Consider the following 20,361-nt stretch of genomic DNA (forward strand, 5'->3'; position numbering starts at 1 on the left):
TAATATGGAGGAATAGGAAGAGAGAAGGAAGAGAGCCTTGTTAAGATACTCTAACTGGAGTAATCTATTTTCTTAAAGAATGGTTGTATACGGTAGAGTTCTTTGTGTAGAAACTAGAAATGTGGAAATTTGTGGTGAGAATGTGGTGTTTCTGAGTTACTGATTTACAAGCAGGAGAATTTTGGGTGAAAACAGGCTCTGGGTGTGGAAGTGAGTATCTAAGGGTGGAAGAGTGCGTGATTTCATTAGAGATGGGACACTCAAAGGAGTTATGGAGTCCTTGGATCTCTGTGTCCCAATAACGTAGGTTACAGGGTACCAGCATGTGTATAGTTGTCAATGATAGAGAAGGGAAGAGAATAACATCCTTAAGCAAGATGGAGGAGGCAAGTTGGTCTGGATTTGCACTGATAGTGACACATCAGCTTGATAGTGTCCCAGAATCCCGTTCTCAACGTCTGATGCCTATATCAGCAGCATCAACATCAGCTGGGAACGTCTTAGAAATGAAAATTCTCCGTTGCCTCCCCAGACCTACTTGGGTTGAGTTCCAGCAATCTGAGTTATAAAAACTCTGCAATGATTGTAATGGACAGTATGATTTGAGACACATTTCTCCAGGGAGAGAAAGAGGGTGCAATATCCAAATGAGCTGCGAACATTCTCCATGGATGGTAGTCTTCATCCTCCTCTTTGTTCAAATTTTGCATTTTATTCTGTTTTTAAAGAGAAAGCTCAAAAAATATGTCCTAACTTCATAGTAGAAACAATGAGACCATGAAACTAAAACCAAGTAGAAAACTGAAGTTCTATGCAGTCTGAAGGCTGAGCAGCTGTATATTCCAGAGGTCAGTTACTAGAATCGCTTCCCATCCTGGCAGTGAGGTCATGTGCAGTCAATGGGAGGAGACCTTGGAGAATCCCCAGCAAGTCTGTGGATACAGGAGACTGCAGGGACTCCAGGCCTGCAGCAGTGAAGGAGAACTCTTAAGTCCTTTGGATTCACAAATACCTTAAAAACAGTTGCACTGGGGGGTCCAGGTGAATCCCTGGGCCGTGGCTGAAGCTGAGGGGTCTGCACACCAGCCCTGAGCCCACCCCTGGCCAGTGTCCATATTGGGCAGAGATGAGTCCTGGTTTGGGTCTGGGTCTCTCATAGCCCCTCTGCAGGCAACGAGCATCTTTTGGAGATATCAGGAGACAGACACAGAAAGTGAAGAAAAGCATGGGAGGGAGTGACTGTGGCCTCGAGGACAGACGAGATTGCCCGGGAGGCAGAGAGAGCAAGGAGCCAAGAAAGGCATCCTGAAAACACAGTGAGAAAAGCAACATGGGTGCTGAAGAAAAAGAGAGTGATGTGGTTGAGAAATTCCCCATGAGACAGGCTTGACTCTCACAGCATCTCTTTGTAACGTCCGTCGTGATCTTTACCTTTCATGATAACATCAATTTTTATTTACCATGATTTTTCTTCCTTTTTATATTAAAATTGATAGGATAATCGATGCTGAGGAATTAGTGTTTTGAACTTATATCTGTTTTTTCATTGAGTGTTAACTCAATGAAGAGATGATACCTACTTGAATGAGATTTATCTTTTAATATATATTAAATCTGATTCCATAAATTATTCTGATTTTGCATGTAATTTTTTTTTTTTTTTTAGCTGAGGGAGATTCACCCTGAGCTAACATTTGTTGCCAATCTTCCTCTACTTAGTATGTGGGTCACCGCCACAGCATAGCTGCTGAGTGTTGTAGGTCCACACCTGTGAACAGAACGTGGGCTGCCAAAGCAGAGCTTGCCAAACTTAACCACTAGGCCAGGGGCCAGAACTATGATTTTGCATCTAATTTTAACATAAAATCCATCAATCTTTCTCTTCTTTGTCACATGTTAATTCAGACATAGGTCATTTCTGTATCATGAATTAAGTATCTCTTGTTTGTTACCTGGCAAACCTGTGTAGCTTTGATTTTGGAATCTTAAAAATGAGCATACCCCCTGGGGGCATTATTTTCCCCGTAGAGAACCTTGGCAGCAGACTCATTGCCTTCCTTCCCACACTAGATCCAGAGTCGTGGAAATGTGTTCGCCTTGCACACAGCACAGAGCACATAGGAATTACTCCACAAACATGTGGTAAGTGAACAGTTGGTGGCATCATCAGGTCATTCACAGAACGAGACTGAGAGAGAGCTTCCTTAGGTCAGGAAGGAGAAGCATTCCTTTATATTTTCAATCAATGTTTTAATTTGTAACATTGTAATGTGAACACCGAGTATACTATTTGTATCAAAATTGTGTTCTGAAAGTTTTCAAAAATCTCTAAATCTCAGAGTAGAGGAAAATCAACCTCTGTGAACCTGTCACTTGCTTCAAAAATTATCAACTCGTATACCATCTGGCTTCGTTTATCCTCACACCCACCCCGCTAGAGTTAACCAGCTGAGATGACTGAGAGCACATCATTTCAGCTATAAATATTTTCAGTTTCTCTTACAGATGAGGGATTTTTTGAACACAAACACACTAATGTTATCACACACAAAAATAAAAGTGTCATTCCTATAATCAACTATCTGGTCAGTATCCAAAGTCCCCCAGTTTTCTCAAGATGATTTCCTGGTTTTGCATTTTATTGGAGTCAGGATCTTTAAAAAACCCTTTTTTTGCAATTGCTTGATGTGTTTCTGAAGTGGCTTTTACTCTCTTACTAGTTCATGCATCTTGATGTTTGGGTGGGATATGCCTGTGTGTGTTTACATGTCTACACCAAGCTGTGAATTCTTTCTTTCCTGGATGGCAGTGCCCTGGCAGGAAGGGCCTGTGCTGTGGGAACCAGGATTTCTACTCTGCATCTGGCTGAACTGAAAAGGCGTCCCTGGGTGACACTTGCAGCCTTCAGAAAGGAGGGGGAAGAAGTACCAAGGAATTCAAGACAATGGCCCTTGTCTTACAGGGTGTTTCCAGGGCATGATGTTCAAAATGCCGGGTGGTAACCCTTTAGCTCCTAGTCGTAGGGTGGATTCTGGGTGTGAGCTCAGAGTAGTGTCTGTTTACCACCCATGTGGGAAGCGTTTCAGTATTTTAATTGGTAAGTTTGTGTCTGTTGTGTCTGTGTTGTCTAAGATGGGTTGCATTCCCCTGCTGGACCCACTCCTATACCTGCCCCTCTCGTGCCTCATCTTTCAAAACTCCCAACAGGCAAGTTTCACATCCCTGTAACACACATCCACATAACCACAGCACAGACTGGGGAAAAGAACACAGTCATCCCAGGGGCTACGTGCTCTATGCGCTCAGGCCCAGCTGCCCCTTTGGGACAAGTCAGTAACAACACGACTGAGTGTGTAAACTAGTGACTGTCTGAGACCATGGACCTCAGAACACCAAGGTCCCAGATGTCACCCTAGGCAGCAATGGACAGTGTGGGTCATTCAGTGGCCAGGATTAAGGTCTATTATCTTGGCAAACCAGAGGTCACCCCGATCCATCAGGCCCAGCCAGGGAGGAATGGCCACGATGTACCTGACAGAGAGGCTGGGGGCCTTCTACGGAATTTCTGCCCAAAAAGAATCATATAAGGAAATGCGGGGATGCTGGAAATCCTAGTTCACAGGGAGTGGCGAGGTTTATGGAAGAAAGTCCTATTGTAGGTTTAAAAGCTGCCTCATGAATCTTTTCCTCTGGATATGAAACAAGTGGGAAAAGGACTTCCATGGCATGGGCCAGGATCCCAGGAGGATTCCAATCTAGGCGAAGGGTGAACAGGGAGCCCTAGAGGCGGCCTGATGGGGATGTCCTGTCGGCCCTTAGTCCATCAGCACATGGTCTTCCTCTGGCCTTGTCTTTTCCACATGCAAACTTTTATCTTTTTACATTTTTTCCTCATTTAGTGTTGATGCAAATCTAGAGACTGATTAGAAAACGGTAACTTCCAATAGTTGGTCAAAAGAAACCTCAATGGGAGAAGCAGAAAACATCCTTCTTCCTGGAAAGCTGTAGAAAGACAGCCGCTGCCCTGGGGAAGGACATGGTCCTGGCAAGTGGTATTTGAAAGACATCTGCATTTCAGTGGTTGTTGCTCTGCCTGGGAAAGTCCCTCCAACCTCTACATCCAGGGAGATCTGAGGGGCTGTCTCTGCTCCTGGCCCAGGTGAACCACACTGAAATGCACCTGTCCTCTGAGGAAGGGGGACTTGAGGGTGTCATTCAGTAGCCAGGGAGGGGACTGGCCGTCCTTCCTTCTCCCACATACCATAAGCTCTGACCATACATGAGTTCTTAATTCAAGGCGGAATGTGAGATTCTGTGTCTCATTTACATGAGCATAAGCAGTGAAAGAACCACACCACAACACCCAGGCTGTGACAGAAACAGAACTTACTGCAACATTCAAATCTGATATTTACTCTTAAACATATACTAATGCTCCTCCTCAATGGATAAACAGTCCCTGGGGTGCAGATGTCAGGGATTTGGAGGGGGGTCGTGCCCTCCGCCTGGGGCTTTAGGGGAAACCAGGGAAAGTCTTCAGATGTCCTCCTTCACTTGGGGTGGGGGGGGAAGAGCTGACCCGGTGCACCCCGAGGGTCCCAGTGGCCCTGCTGCTCAGGAGGAGCTGCACTTGTGGTCTCCAGAGGGTTATGGCTCCTTGCCAAGGGCACGGTGGCTGAAGAGAAGAAACAGACTATTTTGGGGAACCTTCCTGAGATTCACGGCACACCTCCCTGCCCCACAACACTCTTATCCAAACCCTGTGCCGAGTGCTCAGTCCATCAACAGCACCTCGTTTGTCCCTGATGGGGGAGGCATCATTTAGCATCACTCATTTAAGAGGAGGCAACCGAGTCCCAGAGAGGAGAGGGGAGCGGCCTGTCCCAGGCCTGGCCAGCACTGGAGCTGGGATCCAGGCCCATGCTTAGCCCGAAGCTGTACTGAGCCCCTGGATTCAGTCGCTGCTGCTCCTGACACTCACTCGGCCCTGAACTGGAGGATGTCCGGTTCCTCTTTCTCCTGAAGAGCCGCATTTTGCTCGTCTTCTGGTGTGTGGGCTCCAGCCGGCAGGAGAGGCAGTAGCTACAGGACAGAGTGGCCTGTGAGCTACCAGGAGCCGCACCTCAGGTGTCCCTCCCAGAGCCTGCCAGCAGCTGAGTCCCGGTGCCCCATGGGTCACCACGCAATGAGGTCTGGGGCTGATCAGGGAGCCAGGCCCCACGCTCTGCAGCCGGCCGGCCGAGAGAGTCTGGCCTGCCCTCACCCAACTCCTGTGCCCCTCACCTCTCATCAACACTGAGGGGCTCCATCGCCTGGAACCAGGCCCCAAATCGCTCCTCGGGATTCAGGTCATATTCACTTGCAGCCTGCTGGAGCAGCTGGATCTTCCTAATGACTTTGTATTTCTGGGAGGAAGGACAGGATGCAGACAGGTCCCGGGTGGGGAACCCTGCCAGGGACTTGTGCGGAGTGAGGATCTGGTCTGGGGTCTGTGCTCACTCGGGAACCCTCCTTCCTTCCCACTCCATTCAGGACTTGCCTGTCCTCACAGTTGGCTTGAATTAGTTCCTCATCCAGGAAGGTGTCCTTGATGCCAGCCCCTCCCGCACCCGCCAACGTGATGGGATTCCCAGCTTTGTAGCATCTAACTGTCCCAACAAATATAAGACCCGAGGGATGAGGACACGTGACATCTTGCCACGGGAGGTCTGTGATTTCCACTTCCCCACCCTCCCCACAGCTGCTGACCTCACGCCATTTCTGGAAGTTGACCAGATTTCCCTGGAAGGGAGACAGCCAATGTCCATCAGTAACGGCCCCCTAAGCCCATAACCAGCCCCCATCCCACCCCTTCTCAGGCTGCAGGAATGTCAGGGCCCAGCAGAGGGCAGACCTTCCACAAAGAGAACTTGACACTGGGCCAGGCTCTGGGCTCCAGAGCAGGAGGGACAGGGGAGCTGAAGCCAGAGACCTTGCAGCCCACCCATTTCTGATGACAGACGGGAAGACTGAGGCCTCAGGCAAAAAGGGACAGCTGGACCACAGATGTGCTTCCTCACTTGCAGGGGCTGATGGCACTCCCCCAGGGGCAGGGCCCAAGGGGGAGGCTGAATCCAGCTCAGACACAGCCTCCTGCAGCTTTGCAGGCAGGCAGCTATGAGCTTCACTAGTCCTGAGAGCCTGGTAGGGGGCTTACGCGGAGCCTCCATTCACGCATCACTAAGACGGGCCTGACTCTGACTCCCTAGCTCCCAGGGGTGGCCATGATGCTCTCATGAGAGGAGGTTTGCCAGGTACAGAGAGCTCAGGGCCCAGTGCAAGGCTCTCGCCTCCCAAACCACAGGATCCTGCTCCCTGGCCCCACCTCCAGGCTCACTCACTTGTAGATCATCCTCCATCCCAATGTCCAGCAGTTTCAGGTGATTGAGGAACGTGCCCAGGAAGGGGACGACACCCTGTGAAATCAGGGTGGGAGTGGGGATGAGTCCCAGCTCTCAGGTGCCCCCATGGACCCTCCCCCAAATCCCTTCACCCCAGCCTCCTGCCCACCGCAGACTCCCACAGAGAGCAGCCTAGGACCCTCACCAGCCTCCCCCCTGTTGCACCCTCCAGGACCACCCAACGTCCCCCGTCAGCTACCAGGGGCGGCTTTTGGCAAATCCCAGGGTGTGCGGTCCCTGCCACTCCCCCCGCAAATCCATCTTGCGCCCAGCCATTCCAGGCCTCCTCCTGGTCACTTCCAGGGCAGGCATTTCAGGCTCTGGGGCTCCAGGAGCTGGGCTGGAGGAGGAGGGACCCCTCTCTTGGGGAGGCCTCCAGCCGTGAGGGGTGAGACCCCCTCCTCTGACACCTGGACCCTCCCCCTCAGGCCCCCTCACCTGCTGCTGCTGCCTCTCCTGGGCTCCCTGGGGGTCCATCTCTTGGGTGGCCCACACAGAGTTCACCTCCTGCAGGGTCAAGGACAGGCTCAGGGAGGCCATGCTACCTTCCCCGTGTCTCCCAGGCCCCTGATCCTGGACCCTGGACATCTGATGTCTATGGCGGCTCCCATTCCAGAGTGATCTGATTCTAGATCACTCCCAGCTCCAACACTCCCTCCTCTGTGCCCTCAGGCCTGCCTAGGCCCCTAAGCCTCTCTCCTCCTCAAGAAAGTGTGAGGAGGACTCCCATGCCTCCCAGGGTCCCCTGAGGACTGTGTCATCTGACTGTCACCAGTGCTCTCCCCTCCCCCCTCGAGGAGGAGGAGCACAAAGCCGCTGCACATTCCTCTCCCCCTTGTACCTCATCACCCCTGTGAGGCCTGCACCACAGATCATCTCCCTCCATTTCCCAGATGAGGAGACCGAGGCCCACAGAGGGGTGGTGACTTGCTCAGGGGCCACAGAGGAGAGACCACTCCCCCTCCCAGCCAGAGGCCCTGGCCCCCGGCCTTCACTCCTCCTCCAGACACACCTCTGACCAAGGCCCTGTCCTCTGGACTCTCGGGGTGTGTTGAGGCCCTCAGTCAGCCTGAGCCATGGATCGGGAGGCACAAGGTGTCTCAGGGGGCATATCCAACTGGCTTCTGCCTGTCCCAACCCCTGGGGTTTTCTGACTCCAGCTGGACCTGAGGCCATGCCAAAGGCCTCAGCTCCCTAGGATCCCCTCAGGATGGTCCCTGCACAGAACTCCTCCTTCATTCACTCAGGAAGGGGACCCCCTTGTGCCACATCTGAGTGACAGTGTAGGGGGTGACCAGGGCGTTGGGTGATGGTGACATTTGCATCCTTTTTTACTTGGAACCTTCTAATGTCCTGCCAGGAAGGTCCATTAAGAATCTGTAGGTTCCCCGATAATTCTCATTGCCATCTGGGGTGTATCCTTATCAACAAGTCACCTGGGGAGACTCTCACTGAGTTTTCAGCAGTAACCACTATCGGGATAGAGTGCAGAGTCCCAGAGAGCACACAGTTCTGTGCCAGATCCACCATTCGTTCCAAGGCTGGGCAGCCCCTGTGTCCACCTGGCCTGTGTGACCACACAGTGCCCGTCCCTGGGGCAGGCAGAGTGCCCTTCCCTGAGAGGTGCAGTGCAGATAGAAGGAGCAGCAGGGACCTGGCTTCCTGAGGACAGACCGGGCTGCTTTAGGAGGAAAGGAACCCCCACCCACTCCATCCACCCGCCAGCCTGGAGGAAGATGAGGGCCAGCTGATGGGCCCGCATGGAAGCTAGAGACCTGCTCATTCTGCCAGCTCCTCACCTCCTGGAACAGTCCAAAAAACACCACTCTATCCCGTGACCAAGGCCTCCTGCCCCAAACAGTCCCCACCTGCCCTTGCAGCTCACACCACCTGCTTCCTGTCAATCTGGACAAAACAGACCGTTATGTCTCAGAGAAACTTTCAGTGAAAAACTAGCCAAAGCACACTCTGCCTGGTCCCTCCTCCCCCCTCCCCTCCCCTCCTTCCAGATCTCCAGCCTCCACGCACCTCCATGAGCAGCTTCCTGCTCTCCCGCTGGTCCGTTTTGCACAAGGTTTTAAATTTTTGGCAGTTCCTCCTGAGGAGGGAAAAAAGGAAAGAAACACTGTGGGGTGGTTTAAGGGTAAATCCCTTTTGTTTGAAAACCCAGAATTATCCAGACAGCCTGGATGAGCGTTTTCAATGTGTGCTCTGAGCCCTGAGGTCTCTGGGACTGGGGAGGGAGCTCTCCTGTTGTCACCTGGGGCCTTCGTTCTCTTATCTACTGAACAAATCTGTTTTAAACAGTCTTGATTTCAGGTGGACAGAGAGTTCTGTTGCTGCAAAGCAAACCCTTGAAAATGTTCAATTTAGTTCGAGCCAGGGTCTGGCACTTAGGGAAACTGATTCCTAAAGCAGAACCACTGGCCTAAGTTTCCAGAAAGACTCCAAGCCTCCCAACCAGGTCAGACCCTGTCCCCAGGGTTCACTGTCTCCCAGGATGTCCCAGCTTACTGAAGGGCAGTGGCAGCCCTGTGGGGGGTGTCTGGTTCACCCAGGTGGTGACGCATGGAGAGAGGCCTACGCACCTGGACACCCGTCCCCACGTCTTTTTTAAACGCTGAATGGAGGGGCTCTGCAGGGCCCAGAGGATGGCATGGAGTGATGAAAGGTTCCTCAGGCCTTTGCACTCCTGGGGAAGGGAAGGGAATGAGCTGTGAGGGGAGCTGGAGCCCTGCTTCCTCTGGCTTTGGTCACCTCATGGACGTCCCCTGTGCTGGATGAGACAGAGGCTCTGGAAACCTGAGAAGAGCACAGCTAGACCCTGATGAGGAACACTCCCAGGGAGGAGGATTTTAGCTCAAGCCAAGGAAGGAGCCCAGGAAGGGGTGAGCATCCCACCACTGGGACCAGGAGTCAGGTCATTGAGACACTGGCAGGAGGGGCCTAAGGACTGTGCAAAGGCTCAGACCACAAACTTCAATCCTGACAGCTGGAAAAGGAGAAGGGGCAGTTCCCACGACTCCAGAGAGGGGCTCAGAGGGCCTCCCACATCTTACCTTGGCCACCTGGATCCAGAGCTCCACCAACCTGGCCCTGTCCTGGGCTGTCATGGTCGGGTCCCCGAGGCAGGTGGTGATGACACATTTGACCACTCTGATAAAGTGGGTCATGGTGGCACGAATGGTGGGTGCCAGGAACTCATTGGCCCTGTTGTCCCACTGGGACCAGATGGAGTCCAGGAAGTGGCGGGGCATCAATTTCATGAACAGCTCCTGGGGAGGACAGGGAGTGTTACCCAACCCTGCCACATCCCAGCTCAGTGTCCACAGCCCCCAGTCCCAGGCCGGGTCAGTGGTGAGAGCTGGAGCTCAGGAAGCTGAGAATGTGGCCTGAGACTTGTGGGAGTCCCTGGGTGTTGCCTGTGTCCCCTGAGAGCACCCAGCACAGGATGACCCAGGACCCGATACTGTGGTGCAGGATAGTGACATTTGCTCCCAGCCCAGTCTCACTTCCTCCAAGCACCAGAACTCGGCTCCTGCTTGACCATCTCAAGGGGAATCTTCCAACCATTCTGATTATCCTGGGGTCTGACTCCTCTTTCAGATGCACATTCCCCCAAGGCAGCAACAACCACGGGCTTTGATTGTCTGCCATGTAGTCATGGACATATGAGGTGCCTAATAAGTGCTGAGGCTCTTGAGGCCTCTCGGGCAAATGAGTATTCTACCCGAGGACCTGATAGCACTTCAGTGAGCTCCCCACCCCCAGCAAAGAGCAGACTCTGCCCAACTTCCTCTCTGCTCCACCTCATCCATCTGCACAGCCACTCTGCATGGCAGATGCTCTCAGTGTCCATCTCTCCTGTCCACATGAGGACAGCAAAGGCTCGAGAGTTAAGAAGGCTGCTCAGGTCACATGAGGGTAAGTGGGAAAGCAAGAGGTTGGACCGAGATCATGGGATTCTAGATCAGGAAATGGCAGGTCTGGGGCAGCTGATGGCACAGGGGAAGGCCGGCCCCACCTGCCCTGAGAGCCCCGCTGCTCACCACATCCATCAGTGTCAACTGCTCTGCCACCAGCCGGGGAGGGAACTCCAAGAAGTCAGGCTTCTCCTCTCTCAGCAGCTTCTTGGTGCTCAGGTTCGAGGGGCAGGTGGGCTCCAGGGCTGGATCTGGCTCTGCTGTTATCTCTCCAGGTGGAGGGAGGATTCTCCCTGGAGCCAATGGTCCAGCTGGCTCCAGCTCAGGAGCTGGCACTGGGGCTGGAGCTGACGTCGGTGGTGTCTCTGGCCCTGGAGGGACTGATGGAGGTGACACTGGCTCCAGCTCTAGCACAGGTGGTGGAACTAGAGCTGGAGCTGGATCTAGCCGTGGAGCTGGCCCTTGCTCTGGCTCTGGAGCTGGAGGCAACTCTGGAGATGGTACTGCAGCAGGAGAAAGAAACAGTTTCACTCAAGTAGCTGACTTCCCCTGTGCCTGTCAAAGCCAGGAAAGACCCCACTGCCTTGAAGTGAACCAAGCCTCTGAACACTCTGCAAATTGTCATCCCAGACTGCAGTCGCCTCACCTTCCAGCTCTGCCTCAATGGGCCGTGGATGCTCCAGCTGGACCTGGAGAAGGTAGGCGTGGCCCTGCAGCCCCGAGCCAGGCAAGCTGAGATGCAGAGAGGCCAGCTTCATGCTGAAGCAGGGATAGTGCAGGGGCTCCCAGAAATCCTGCCCTGGGTCCAGGCAGGTTCCCACCAGAGAAGAGATGGCACTGGGGGAGGCAATTGGGCAACAGAGTCAGAGGCCTGGCCTTTCCCTCCACACTTCTCACCCAAGGCACCCTGGCTTGGGGCTGGGCCCTATGCCTGCCCCTCTCCATCCAGGGAGAGCCACAGGGCAGCCCTGACCCCTGTGAGGCTGTCCTGGCAGTGGCAGGCCTGCTTATCCAGCAGGTTGACACAGAGTCTGTTGTGACTCTCTTCCCACTGACACTCTTCTCCTGAAGGTCTGGGACACAGCCCACCCCAGCACTCCATGCACTTGTGCAACTGGATTGAGCACTGAGACAGATTTGTGACCAGGTTGCTCACACGCCTCCTGTTCTGGGCCTGGAGGCGGTGGTCAGAAGAGGTAGATGTGGAGAAGGGGAGGCAGATTCAAATGGGTCTGTGGTGGGAATGGGTTTCTAGGGGAGAACTCAGCCCAGCCACCCCTCTGGTTCCCAGGGGTCCTGGCACCCATCCATAGCTCTTTGACTCCTGTCCTCCTGGAGTGGAAGCCACCGGGCCTCTGCCTTCCCATGGGAATCAAAAGATGCGTGAGATGCGGCTTCTGACAGGCTCCCCTCAGCCACAGCCTCCATCTCTCCCCCCACAGCTTGTTCTTTAGAGACAGGAGGCCGTCCTTCTGCACCCAAAGACCACTCACTTTTTTAGGTGGTCCTGCGCTCTGCCCTCCTGGCTGGAATAAGGGGAGATGCCTCCAGATGTAAAGGAGGCTATGAGGGCATCCCTTGGGATGGAAGGTGGATGACAAGACCTGCGAATGATGTCTAATGTCAATGTCTGACTCTCAGACGGAAATTGAGGCCACGCATTGTGTCTCCTTCATTCACTGGGTTTACTGTCTCCAAATGTCCTGCATGCAGTAGATGCTTAATCTACATGGTTTATTGAATGTAGTCCACCCAGAACCATCCCAGACACCTGAGTGGGCCTAGGGCCTCTCTGCTGCCCCAGAGATCCTTGACTGGCTACCCCAAGGAAAAGGACCAGGACCAGCTGGATGGAATCTCCAACTCCTTGACAGGGTGGTTTCCATGTGCTTTTCCAAACTCAGAAAGGCCGCATCTCAGAGATGGCTGAGGCAGACTACTTTTCACGGGGAAGAGAGAAATAAACACCATGAACAACCACAGCACGTCCACAGCCCTCTCTGCAGAGCCAGGCACCAGGTAAGCACCCGCCATGGCTGATCCCATTAGTTCCTACAATATCCCCATGAAATTTATCCTCTCCCACCCTACTTTTCAGAGGAGCAAACTGAGGCTCAGAGAGATTTGCTGACACTCCCAGGACACGCAGCTGGCAGGGGGCAGAGTCACCACTGTGCTGAGGAGGGAGTGGCCACTCACCTAGTAAACAGCTGGTCCAGGACCTGGTGGGATGTGTCTAAGGCCAAGTAGTTGACCATGAAGGTGGTGAAGCTAGAGATGTTCCTCCTCAGGAAAGCTGGTGTGATGGACTCTGTCAGCTTCTTCATCATGCCTGTCTGGAGGGCCCGCATCCTGCAGGCCTCATTTAAATTCACGGTGTACTCATCCTCACACTGAGGGAGAGGAGGAGGTACATACACTCAATGACATCATGGTGAACCAGCGGGAGGATTGAGGTGACTTTCTACCCTCCTGTGTAGCTGGTGGGAAGGAGTGGAGGTCCAGATTCCTTTGGGAGTGGGACTGTGGAGCACTCTAATGAGAAAACCCTGGGGGGTTCCAGGGGAGACTCAGATTTGAGTCTGCATTCTAGTAGTGCCTTGGTCATCTCAGAGTCCTGGGTATGAAGACCCCTCTGCACCCACACTCACCTCAGACCGGCCCTCTTCATTGATGGGCTGGTGCGCCTGTGTCCTCTCCAGGGAGATGGTGAACTGGAAACCATCTACCAGCTCCTCAACCATCACTTGGGTGCAGCTCTGCAGCGACAGTGCCCAGAAGTCAGGCCAGGAGGCATCAGGGGCCTGCCTAGACTTCGCCACAGAGGGAAACCCCACCACAGTTCAGACACAGAGGGGCATCTGCATAGTCTCCATCAAGGAAGGAATGTGATGAAACCTCGACGGCCTGGGATTCACATGTTGGTAGAAGAGCTTGGTCCCCAGCACTCACCTTCCTCTCCTGAAGCCAAGATCTTCAGTATGAACATGACACACCACCAGATCTCCACCATTTAGCTACCTGCTCCTGCTCAGGGTGGTTCCTCCTCATACTACCTTCTCTAACTCCACCTCCCACATACACACACACACACACACAATGAGGGTCAAAGGGTGTGGGGCTGTCCATTTGGGATCACAGTTGTGTCCTGACCTAGAGTGGGCTGCCCTGGGCTACGCTGTTACCTGATGGTTCCTCCTGCTAAAAGGCCACAGGCATTCGAGGTGAGGGCTGAGCCAATGTCTAAAGCGACTTAACATGCTCTCATTCTTGGCTTTCCGGGGGCCAGAACCTCGGAAAGTCACGGGACAACACGAGAACATCCTGCTGTGTCGAGTGTCTCCACTCAAATGAACTGGACAGGAGGCTGTGGTTACAGTGTGGGTGCCTGGTAACCAGAGTTCTAAGTTCTGTTGGGGGCTGTCACCAAGGAAGTGAGGTCACTTCTTCAAGGTTCTATTACTTGGCCCCTTCCTTCAATCAGACCCACTCAAAGCCCCCGGTAGACTGTTGGCTGCTCTCCCTCCTTGCCCATGTCATCTCCATCACTGTACACAGATATCCATGACCACCCTCCCCACAGCTCCTTGGGAGGGGAACCAGTGGCCAGCTTTGAGGAGACAGAGCTGAAGTCACACCTCTTTTATCCTACCAGTTCTGTGTCCTGGAAAAGCCACTGTGCCTCTCAAGATCTCCCCAGTCTCCCAACCTGCACAATGGGGGTGGTGCTAAAAACAGCTTTCTAGGAACATCGTCAGGTGTATATGAGATAATACCTACAACACCTGTGGATTGGTGTCACATGTGTCTAATGCTGGCCCTTCCATCTATGTCAGTTCCATCTGTGCAGCCTCCACAAACCCCCACTCCATACTTCTTGTCACACATCATTGGCCTGAATTTGGTCTGGTCACTCTTATATGCAAGAGGGCTTAGGAATTTTATCTTTTAGTTTGTTGAATTGCCACCCAAAATAAAACTGATTCTCTGTTCTGAATATTAAGGGAGAAGGTGAACATTGGAAACAACCCGTGCTCTCTCCCTACACTAGCCTTCAAGTTGAAGGGGAGGAGATGAGCTTTTCAGATGAATCAAGCATGTATTTACCTACCACAGGCTCTCTTTTCTTGTTGTTTATTCATCCACAGAGAACAAGAAGCCTTCTTCCAAACCAGAATGTATGAGACTACCACTGCCCTCTGTTCCCAGCAGAATGACCAGAACCAATTTGTTGGCTTTTATTTGCCTGGCCCTTGTAAGTAGATCTGAGAACATTCTTTCTATGTCCTTCATAGAGTGGGCCTGGGAGGGTCTGACGTTGTAGAGAATTGTAGGCAAATAACAGGCTCCTGAAAAACTGAGTCAAATTGGAATCTCTGTAATTCAAAGAAGGAGAGTGATATCAGCATCATGGTGGAAGAAGACACCTCCTGTTTTTCTACTCCTGCACTAACAATGCTTTGGCATCCATCCATAGACAAAAGTGCCTTTGTGGGAGAAGTGGGATCCAGCACCATATGGCAGGCGACACAGAGGGAGTCTCACCCAGCCATGCATCTGGTAATAGGCAGACAGACCTCGGTCCCAGCTCCGGACCCTACAGTGGCCTGTGAACCAGCTCAAGCTCCTTTCAGCTGCTGCATGGAAACCCCTGAAAACACTGTCTTAGATCATGACACACAGGAGAGGGCCTTTGTGGAAGTCCAGGTTTCAAGAAGAGAAGTCCCAGCCCTCTGTTGGAGCACAAAAATATGAGTGTGGATGGGCTGAAGAGTTTGGGGGCATTGGCAGATAGGTACTCTTAGAGGGCTTTAAAGGATGTGGATCCTGTAACTGCACTGAGCACTCCATCAAGAAGTCTCCCACGACTTGTGGGCTATGCCTCACGCATGGATCTCCCCAGCTGGCCCTTAGGCACCCCCAGTGCTCTGCGTGCCTCACATACACACACCTCCACCCTAGGGCTTCTTCCCTGTGTATGCTCCCAACAGTGGTGGTTAGAGTGAATTTTGGAGGACAGCTAGTGAGCACGTGCAGAAACTTGGTCCAAATCCGCAGGCCAGAGAGACCACAAACTTGAGGTTTGTGGAATACAAAAGGGAGGCTGTCAGCGCCCAGCCTATTACATCACAGCATCAAGAGAATGCATACAAGCTGGAGAATTCTGCCATTAGTGAACAAATTAAAAATGCTGGGATTATACTGGTATAACACATTAAAATACAAATGTATTATTGAAACATATATTAAGTTTAAAAAAATGACATTTCAAATGTTGGAAAAATTAAGTTTGAGAAACCTTGTAGGTGGTCAGTAAACATCTGTCCCTCCCTCCCTCTCCAGAGCAGCCGTATGTATATGTATAGATACACACACACACATATATATACCCCTATAAGTTCTATATATAGAGAGAAACATGTGCGTGTGTCTCCACAAACGCTCATACATATATATAATGCATGTACCTATGTATATCATATACGTGTATGTATACATGATAGAATACTCACATGCATATGTGTATATCTCTACAATTTCACCTTCAATAAGGTAAATTTACGGTTTGTATTGACGCTAAATAACTCTGCATTTTAACTTGTTAGGTCTGTTTCGGTTTGTTTTCCCCAAACTTTCTGGTTAGTCCTCTGGGCACTTCTCAATTGGATAACTGTTGTGTTTTTCATTCGTTGTTGTGCTTTCATTTTCTCTTTTTAATAAACATATTTGTTGAAATATGACATACAATCAGAATAGAGCACAAACCCAAGTGTAAAGATTGATAAGTTATCAAAAAGTGTACACATGTGTTAACACCACCCAGGCCAACAAACAGAACATGACCAGTTCTGTTTATAGTAGATTATACATGATATATATAATAGATATTAACCGCAGTTACCCAGATTATGATTTCTCCTTTTTCAGGAAGTAGCACACTGAATGGCAATGCATAAAGCAAATTTGGTCATGTTGTGGCCTGCTTCAAATATGTAGCTGGATTTGGAAGGTTAATTTTTTTTACGAATACATGAGTTTAGTTCCAGAAAAAAAGAGGCTTGTAAATTTCCTTTCCTGTAATGACCTTGTAAGATTTTTGTAGCAAAGTTAAGCTATTCTCATAAAATGAATCAAAAAGGTTTTCCCATTTTTCCTGTTCTGTGGAAAAGCTAGAGTCAATGTGTATTATTTCTCTCCTGAATGTTTGGTGGAATTTGCCAGCAGCGGTGTTGGCCACGATGAAATGTGGGAATGTTTTAAACTATAGATTCAGTTTCTTCTTTAGATATGGGACTATTCAGATTTCTCATTTCTTCTTGAGACAGTTTTGGTAACTTTCATTTTCCTGGAAATTTGTGAATTTCATCTAAATGTTCAAATGTATTGACATGTTATTTATAATGACAGGTGTGTTGTCAGGGAAGGTCTGGTGTGAGTCTCCTGGGGGCAGAAGTCAAGCTCAACTCATGTGTCCCCGCAGCTTCAGGCACCTGGATGCTGGAGGGAGAGCTTGTTCCACATTGCAGGATGAGAGGCTGAATGCTTTTCTTTTCGCCCTCTGCTCTCCATTCACACCAGCTCAGGAGACCTTGTTCCTGGCCAAGTTGGTGTGCAGGCAATGCCCCATGTAAATTCTTCCAGGCCTGGTGGATATTTGGAATTTTTTTCTCAAATGTTCTCTTGAAACCACATGGCCACATTTGTATAATATTCTCTCTTTATTTTCTATTTGAGTCAGTTTTGGTAATCACATTTTCAATTTTTAAACTGTACAAGGCTGTGTCTCTTAGACTCCTAAGTGTTTTCAGTTTTAACTCCTTCAAACTTCTCCCAGATGTTCCTGCCTTACGGTGATTCCTTCTTCATGGGAGCTCTGAAGCTCTTCCTAGCTGCCTGGTTGTTGACAGTGGCAGATACACGAGTTTCATGGGGCAGAAGGTTAGGCAGTTTGATTGCCAGCCTTCTGCTGCACCATTCTCAACCCACAGATGCCGTGCTTCTCTGCTTGTCCCAGAGCCTTCAGTTATTACTCTTCCTCCCCAGGGCTACCTCCAATCTCATGTTGATATTATTGCTGTTCTCTGAAGCATTTGATGATGTGTTCAAATGAACAAGCATTTTGGATCCTGAACCAAAGAACCATTTACAAAACGCACTCTGAATGTGATCTGCTTTTCCATTCATTAAACTTTTCTCATAAACTTAATCACTTTTCTCCACGTGTGTGGAATTCACTAAGGATGTTTCAGAGCCCAGGTGATGTTACTTGATTTAGCTATAAATTCTAAGGCTTCAGGAGAGCTGTTACCACAGATGGAATGAGTTGGCTTGGCATTCTTCCTTAATTAAGTGATTACATTGGATTTGAAGATAATTGTGGTTTGAGTCTTTTCCCTAAGGAGCCCCATCCGTCTCAGCAGGTTTCAGTACAAGAACTGTAAGTATGTTGTGGCCTTGGTTTTTGCCATTGAGGAAATCAACAGAAACCACCATTTTTTACCCAACATATCTTTGGGAGTTGATCTCTATAATGTCCTGCACTATGAACAGAGGACACTGGAGAGTTCACTCACTTGGCTCTCAGGGCTGGGCAACGACATCCCAAATTATACCTGTAGGAGAGAGAGCAAGTCTCTAGCAGCCCTTACTGGAAAAACATGTGCAATTTCTGCCCAGATTGGAACACTGCTGGAACTGTACAAATTTCCACAGGTTTGGCTGTGTGGGATGGGGAGACATGAAACCATGTCTACTTTGATGCCATTCTCAGGTGCCTGAAAAGGAAGAAAGGAGGAGACTGTGTTTATGCATCTCTCACAGGATGTAATCTCCAAGGACGAGTGTATAGAGTCTTAGTGAGGTATGCACATTTCCTTTATTTGGTATCCCTAAACTCTATGATTTCATCCATGTCCATTGATAACAAGGTTCCAGGGACCATCTGCTCTTGGCCAGATTGGGTCCCAAGCCTGAGTCAACAAGCCATTTGCATGAACAACCTCTGCAGTGATGCAAATGAACTGCATCAGAGGAGGCGATGTCAGGTGTAAGGTGAAGGTGACAGACAGGGCCCATGCCACTCAGGGCTCAGACAAGAACAATCCAGCATCAATGCCTCCAAAGTGCAAGATAGGGAGGGACAGACTCACACACCCAGGGCCCAGGGCAGCCACAGAACATTCTGTGTGTGACCCATGCATGGCTGCACACCAATCATGAGTGCAGAAACACCACAAACCCATGAGTCCCTGCCTGGGGAATCAATAGTCATGCTGAATTTATAAGATTCCAAATCAGTAACTCAAGATCAATGCAGAAATAAAGTTGCATTTTGATTTTCTAAAAATTGACCTCCTTTCCTTTTCCTCAGTTCTTTTAACCATGTTAATTCCGGGATCAATATGTTGTGATGATCCACTTCTGCACCCTCAACATTGGTTTCCTCCATTATTAATGCTGTTGTGAGAAATTCCTCCCTTGCCTCACCCTAAAGCAGAGGATACTAGCTGGAAGGAGCCCCTGTATTCCCCATCACCCCAAACATCTATGACTAAGACAAAGGTCACACTTACACACCTCTATGGCCCTGGAGCAAAGGGGATTTTAGGGCAGTGAAACCATAGTTCTATATGATTCTGTAATGGCGGATACATATTACTATGCATTTGTCAAAACCCATAGAATGTACAACACAAAGAGTGACCCTAATTCCAACTATGGACTTTCATTAATTATAAGGTATCTGGACTGGTTCAGGAATTATAACAAATGTACCACACTAAAGTTAATACTTTGTAGTTAATAATGTTACAGTAATAATGTTATATAAATTATATAGATTACTAATGAGATGTTAATAATAGGGAAACTATGTTGGGGGGGATTAGGGTATATATAGGAACTCTCTACAATTTCCACTTAATTTTTCTGTAAACCTAAAACGATAAACCTATAACTGTAAAACGTTATAAGAAATAAAATCTATTTTTTTAAACCATATTTTCCTATCTGGTAGACTCTAGCTGCATGTCACCATTGAGCATTTAAAATGGGGCTAGTCCAAATTGAGATGTGCTGTAAGTGTAAAATACACAATGGGTTTCAAAGCTTTTATATAAAAATATGAATGTATAATACCTCAATGATAATTATATATTAACTACATGTTGAGATGATAATTCTTGGGAGATGTTGGGTTAAATAAAATATATTAAGATAAAAAAATGAAAGGCTTACATGGCTACTGACTTGGGAATTGCAAGATGCACAACTACACACACACACGAGACTCTGGCTGAGGCAGAGTCTTCTAGGTTTTGCAACCACCTCATAAACTTATGGTCTCCCACACTCAAACCCACCTCTCCTGACTTGGAGCAAGGCTATTGCTATGGGTTGAATTGTGTCTCCCAAAAGATATGTTGATGTTCTAATCCCTGGAAGCTATGAATGTGACCTTATTTGGAAAGAGGGTCTTTGCAGATGTGATCAAGTTAAGATGAGGTCATTAGTGTGGACTCTAATCCAATATGACTGGTTGGAGAGGAAACAGCATTTCATGACAGAGGCAGAGATTGGACTGTTGCAGCTGCAGCCAATGAACACCAATGATTAGCGGCCACCACCGCAAGCTGGGGGAGTCAAGGAAGGGCCTGCTGCTACTTTGATATCAGATTTCTAGGCCTCAGAACTGGGAGAGATTGAATTTCTTTTGTTTTAAGTCACCCGCTTTGTGCTATTTTGTTACAGCAGCCCTGGAAAGTCATACAAGTATAAATGGCAGAGGTCGTGTCACACAGGAAACATAAAACAGAGGCAGAAAAAGGGGGATTTATTCTCTTCCTTCCAGGTTGGAGTGGTTTCCAGAAAAACTGGTTGCTGTAGCAGAGGTCCCTGGTGTCACTGTGGTTTTTCTGGGGCCACAGGAGCTGGTGAAGATGTTGGGCTGTTTGAGGAGACAGAGATAGTGGTATGCGGAGCTCTAACTATTATGCTGG

General features: G+C 49.8%; 1 protein-coding gene across 1 annotated transcript; it reads right to left on the reverse strand.

Annotated features, from left to right (window-relative positions):
* Window positions 1-4,397: 4,397 nt before the first annotated feature.
* LOC131402565 (ral guanine nucleotide dissociation stimulator-like) lies at window positions 4,398-9,071 on the reverse strand. The gene is made up of 7 exons (XM_058537244.1): window positions 9,029-9,071; window positions 8,469-8,538; window positions 6,879-6,947; window positions 6,381-6,455; window positions 5,284-5,405; window positions 4,982-5,082; window positions 4,398-4,693 (listed from the first exon to the last, which is right to left on the reverse strand). The coding sequence occupies exons 2-7, from the start codon at window positions 8,472-8,474 to the stop codon at window positions 4,551-4,553; spliced, it is 516 nt and encodes a 171-aa protein (XP_058393227.1). The 5' UTR covers window positions 8,475-8,538; window positions 9,029-9,071; the 3' UTR covers window positions 4,398-4,550.
* Window positions 9,072-20,361: the final 11,290 nt, after the last annotated feature.

Source organism: Diceros bicornis, unplaced genomic scaffold (genome assembly GCF_020826845.1).
Source record: "Diceros bicornis minor isolate mBicDic1 unplaced genomic scaffold, mDicBic1.mat.cur scaffold_158_ctg1, whole genome shotgun sequence".
Lineage (NCBI taxonomy): Eukaryota > Metazoa > Chordata > Mammalia > Perissodactyla > Rhinocerotidae > Diceros > Diceros bicornis.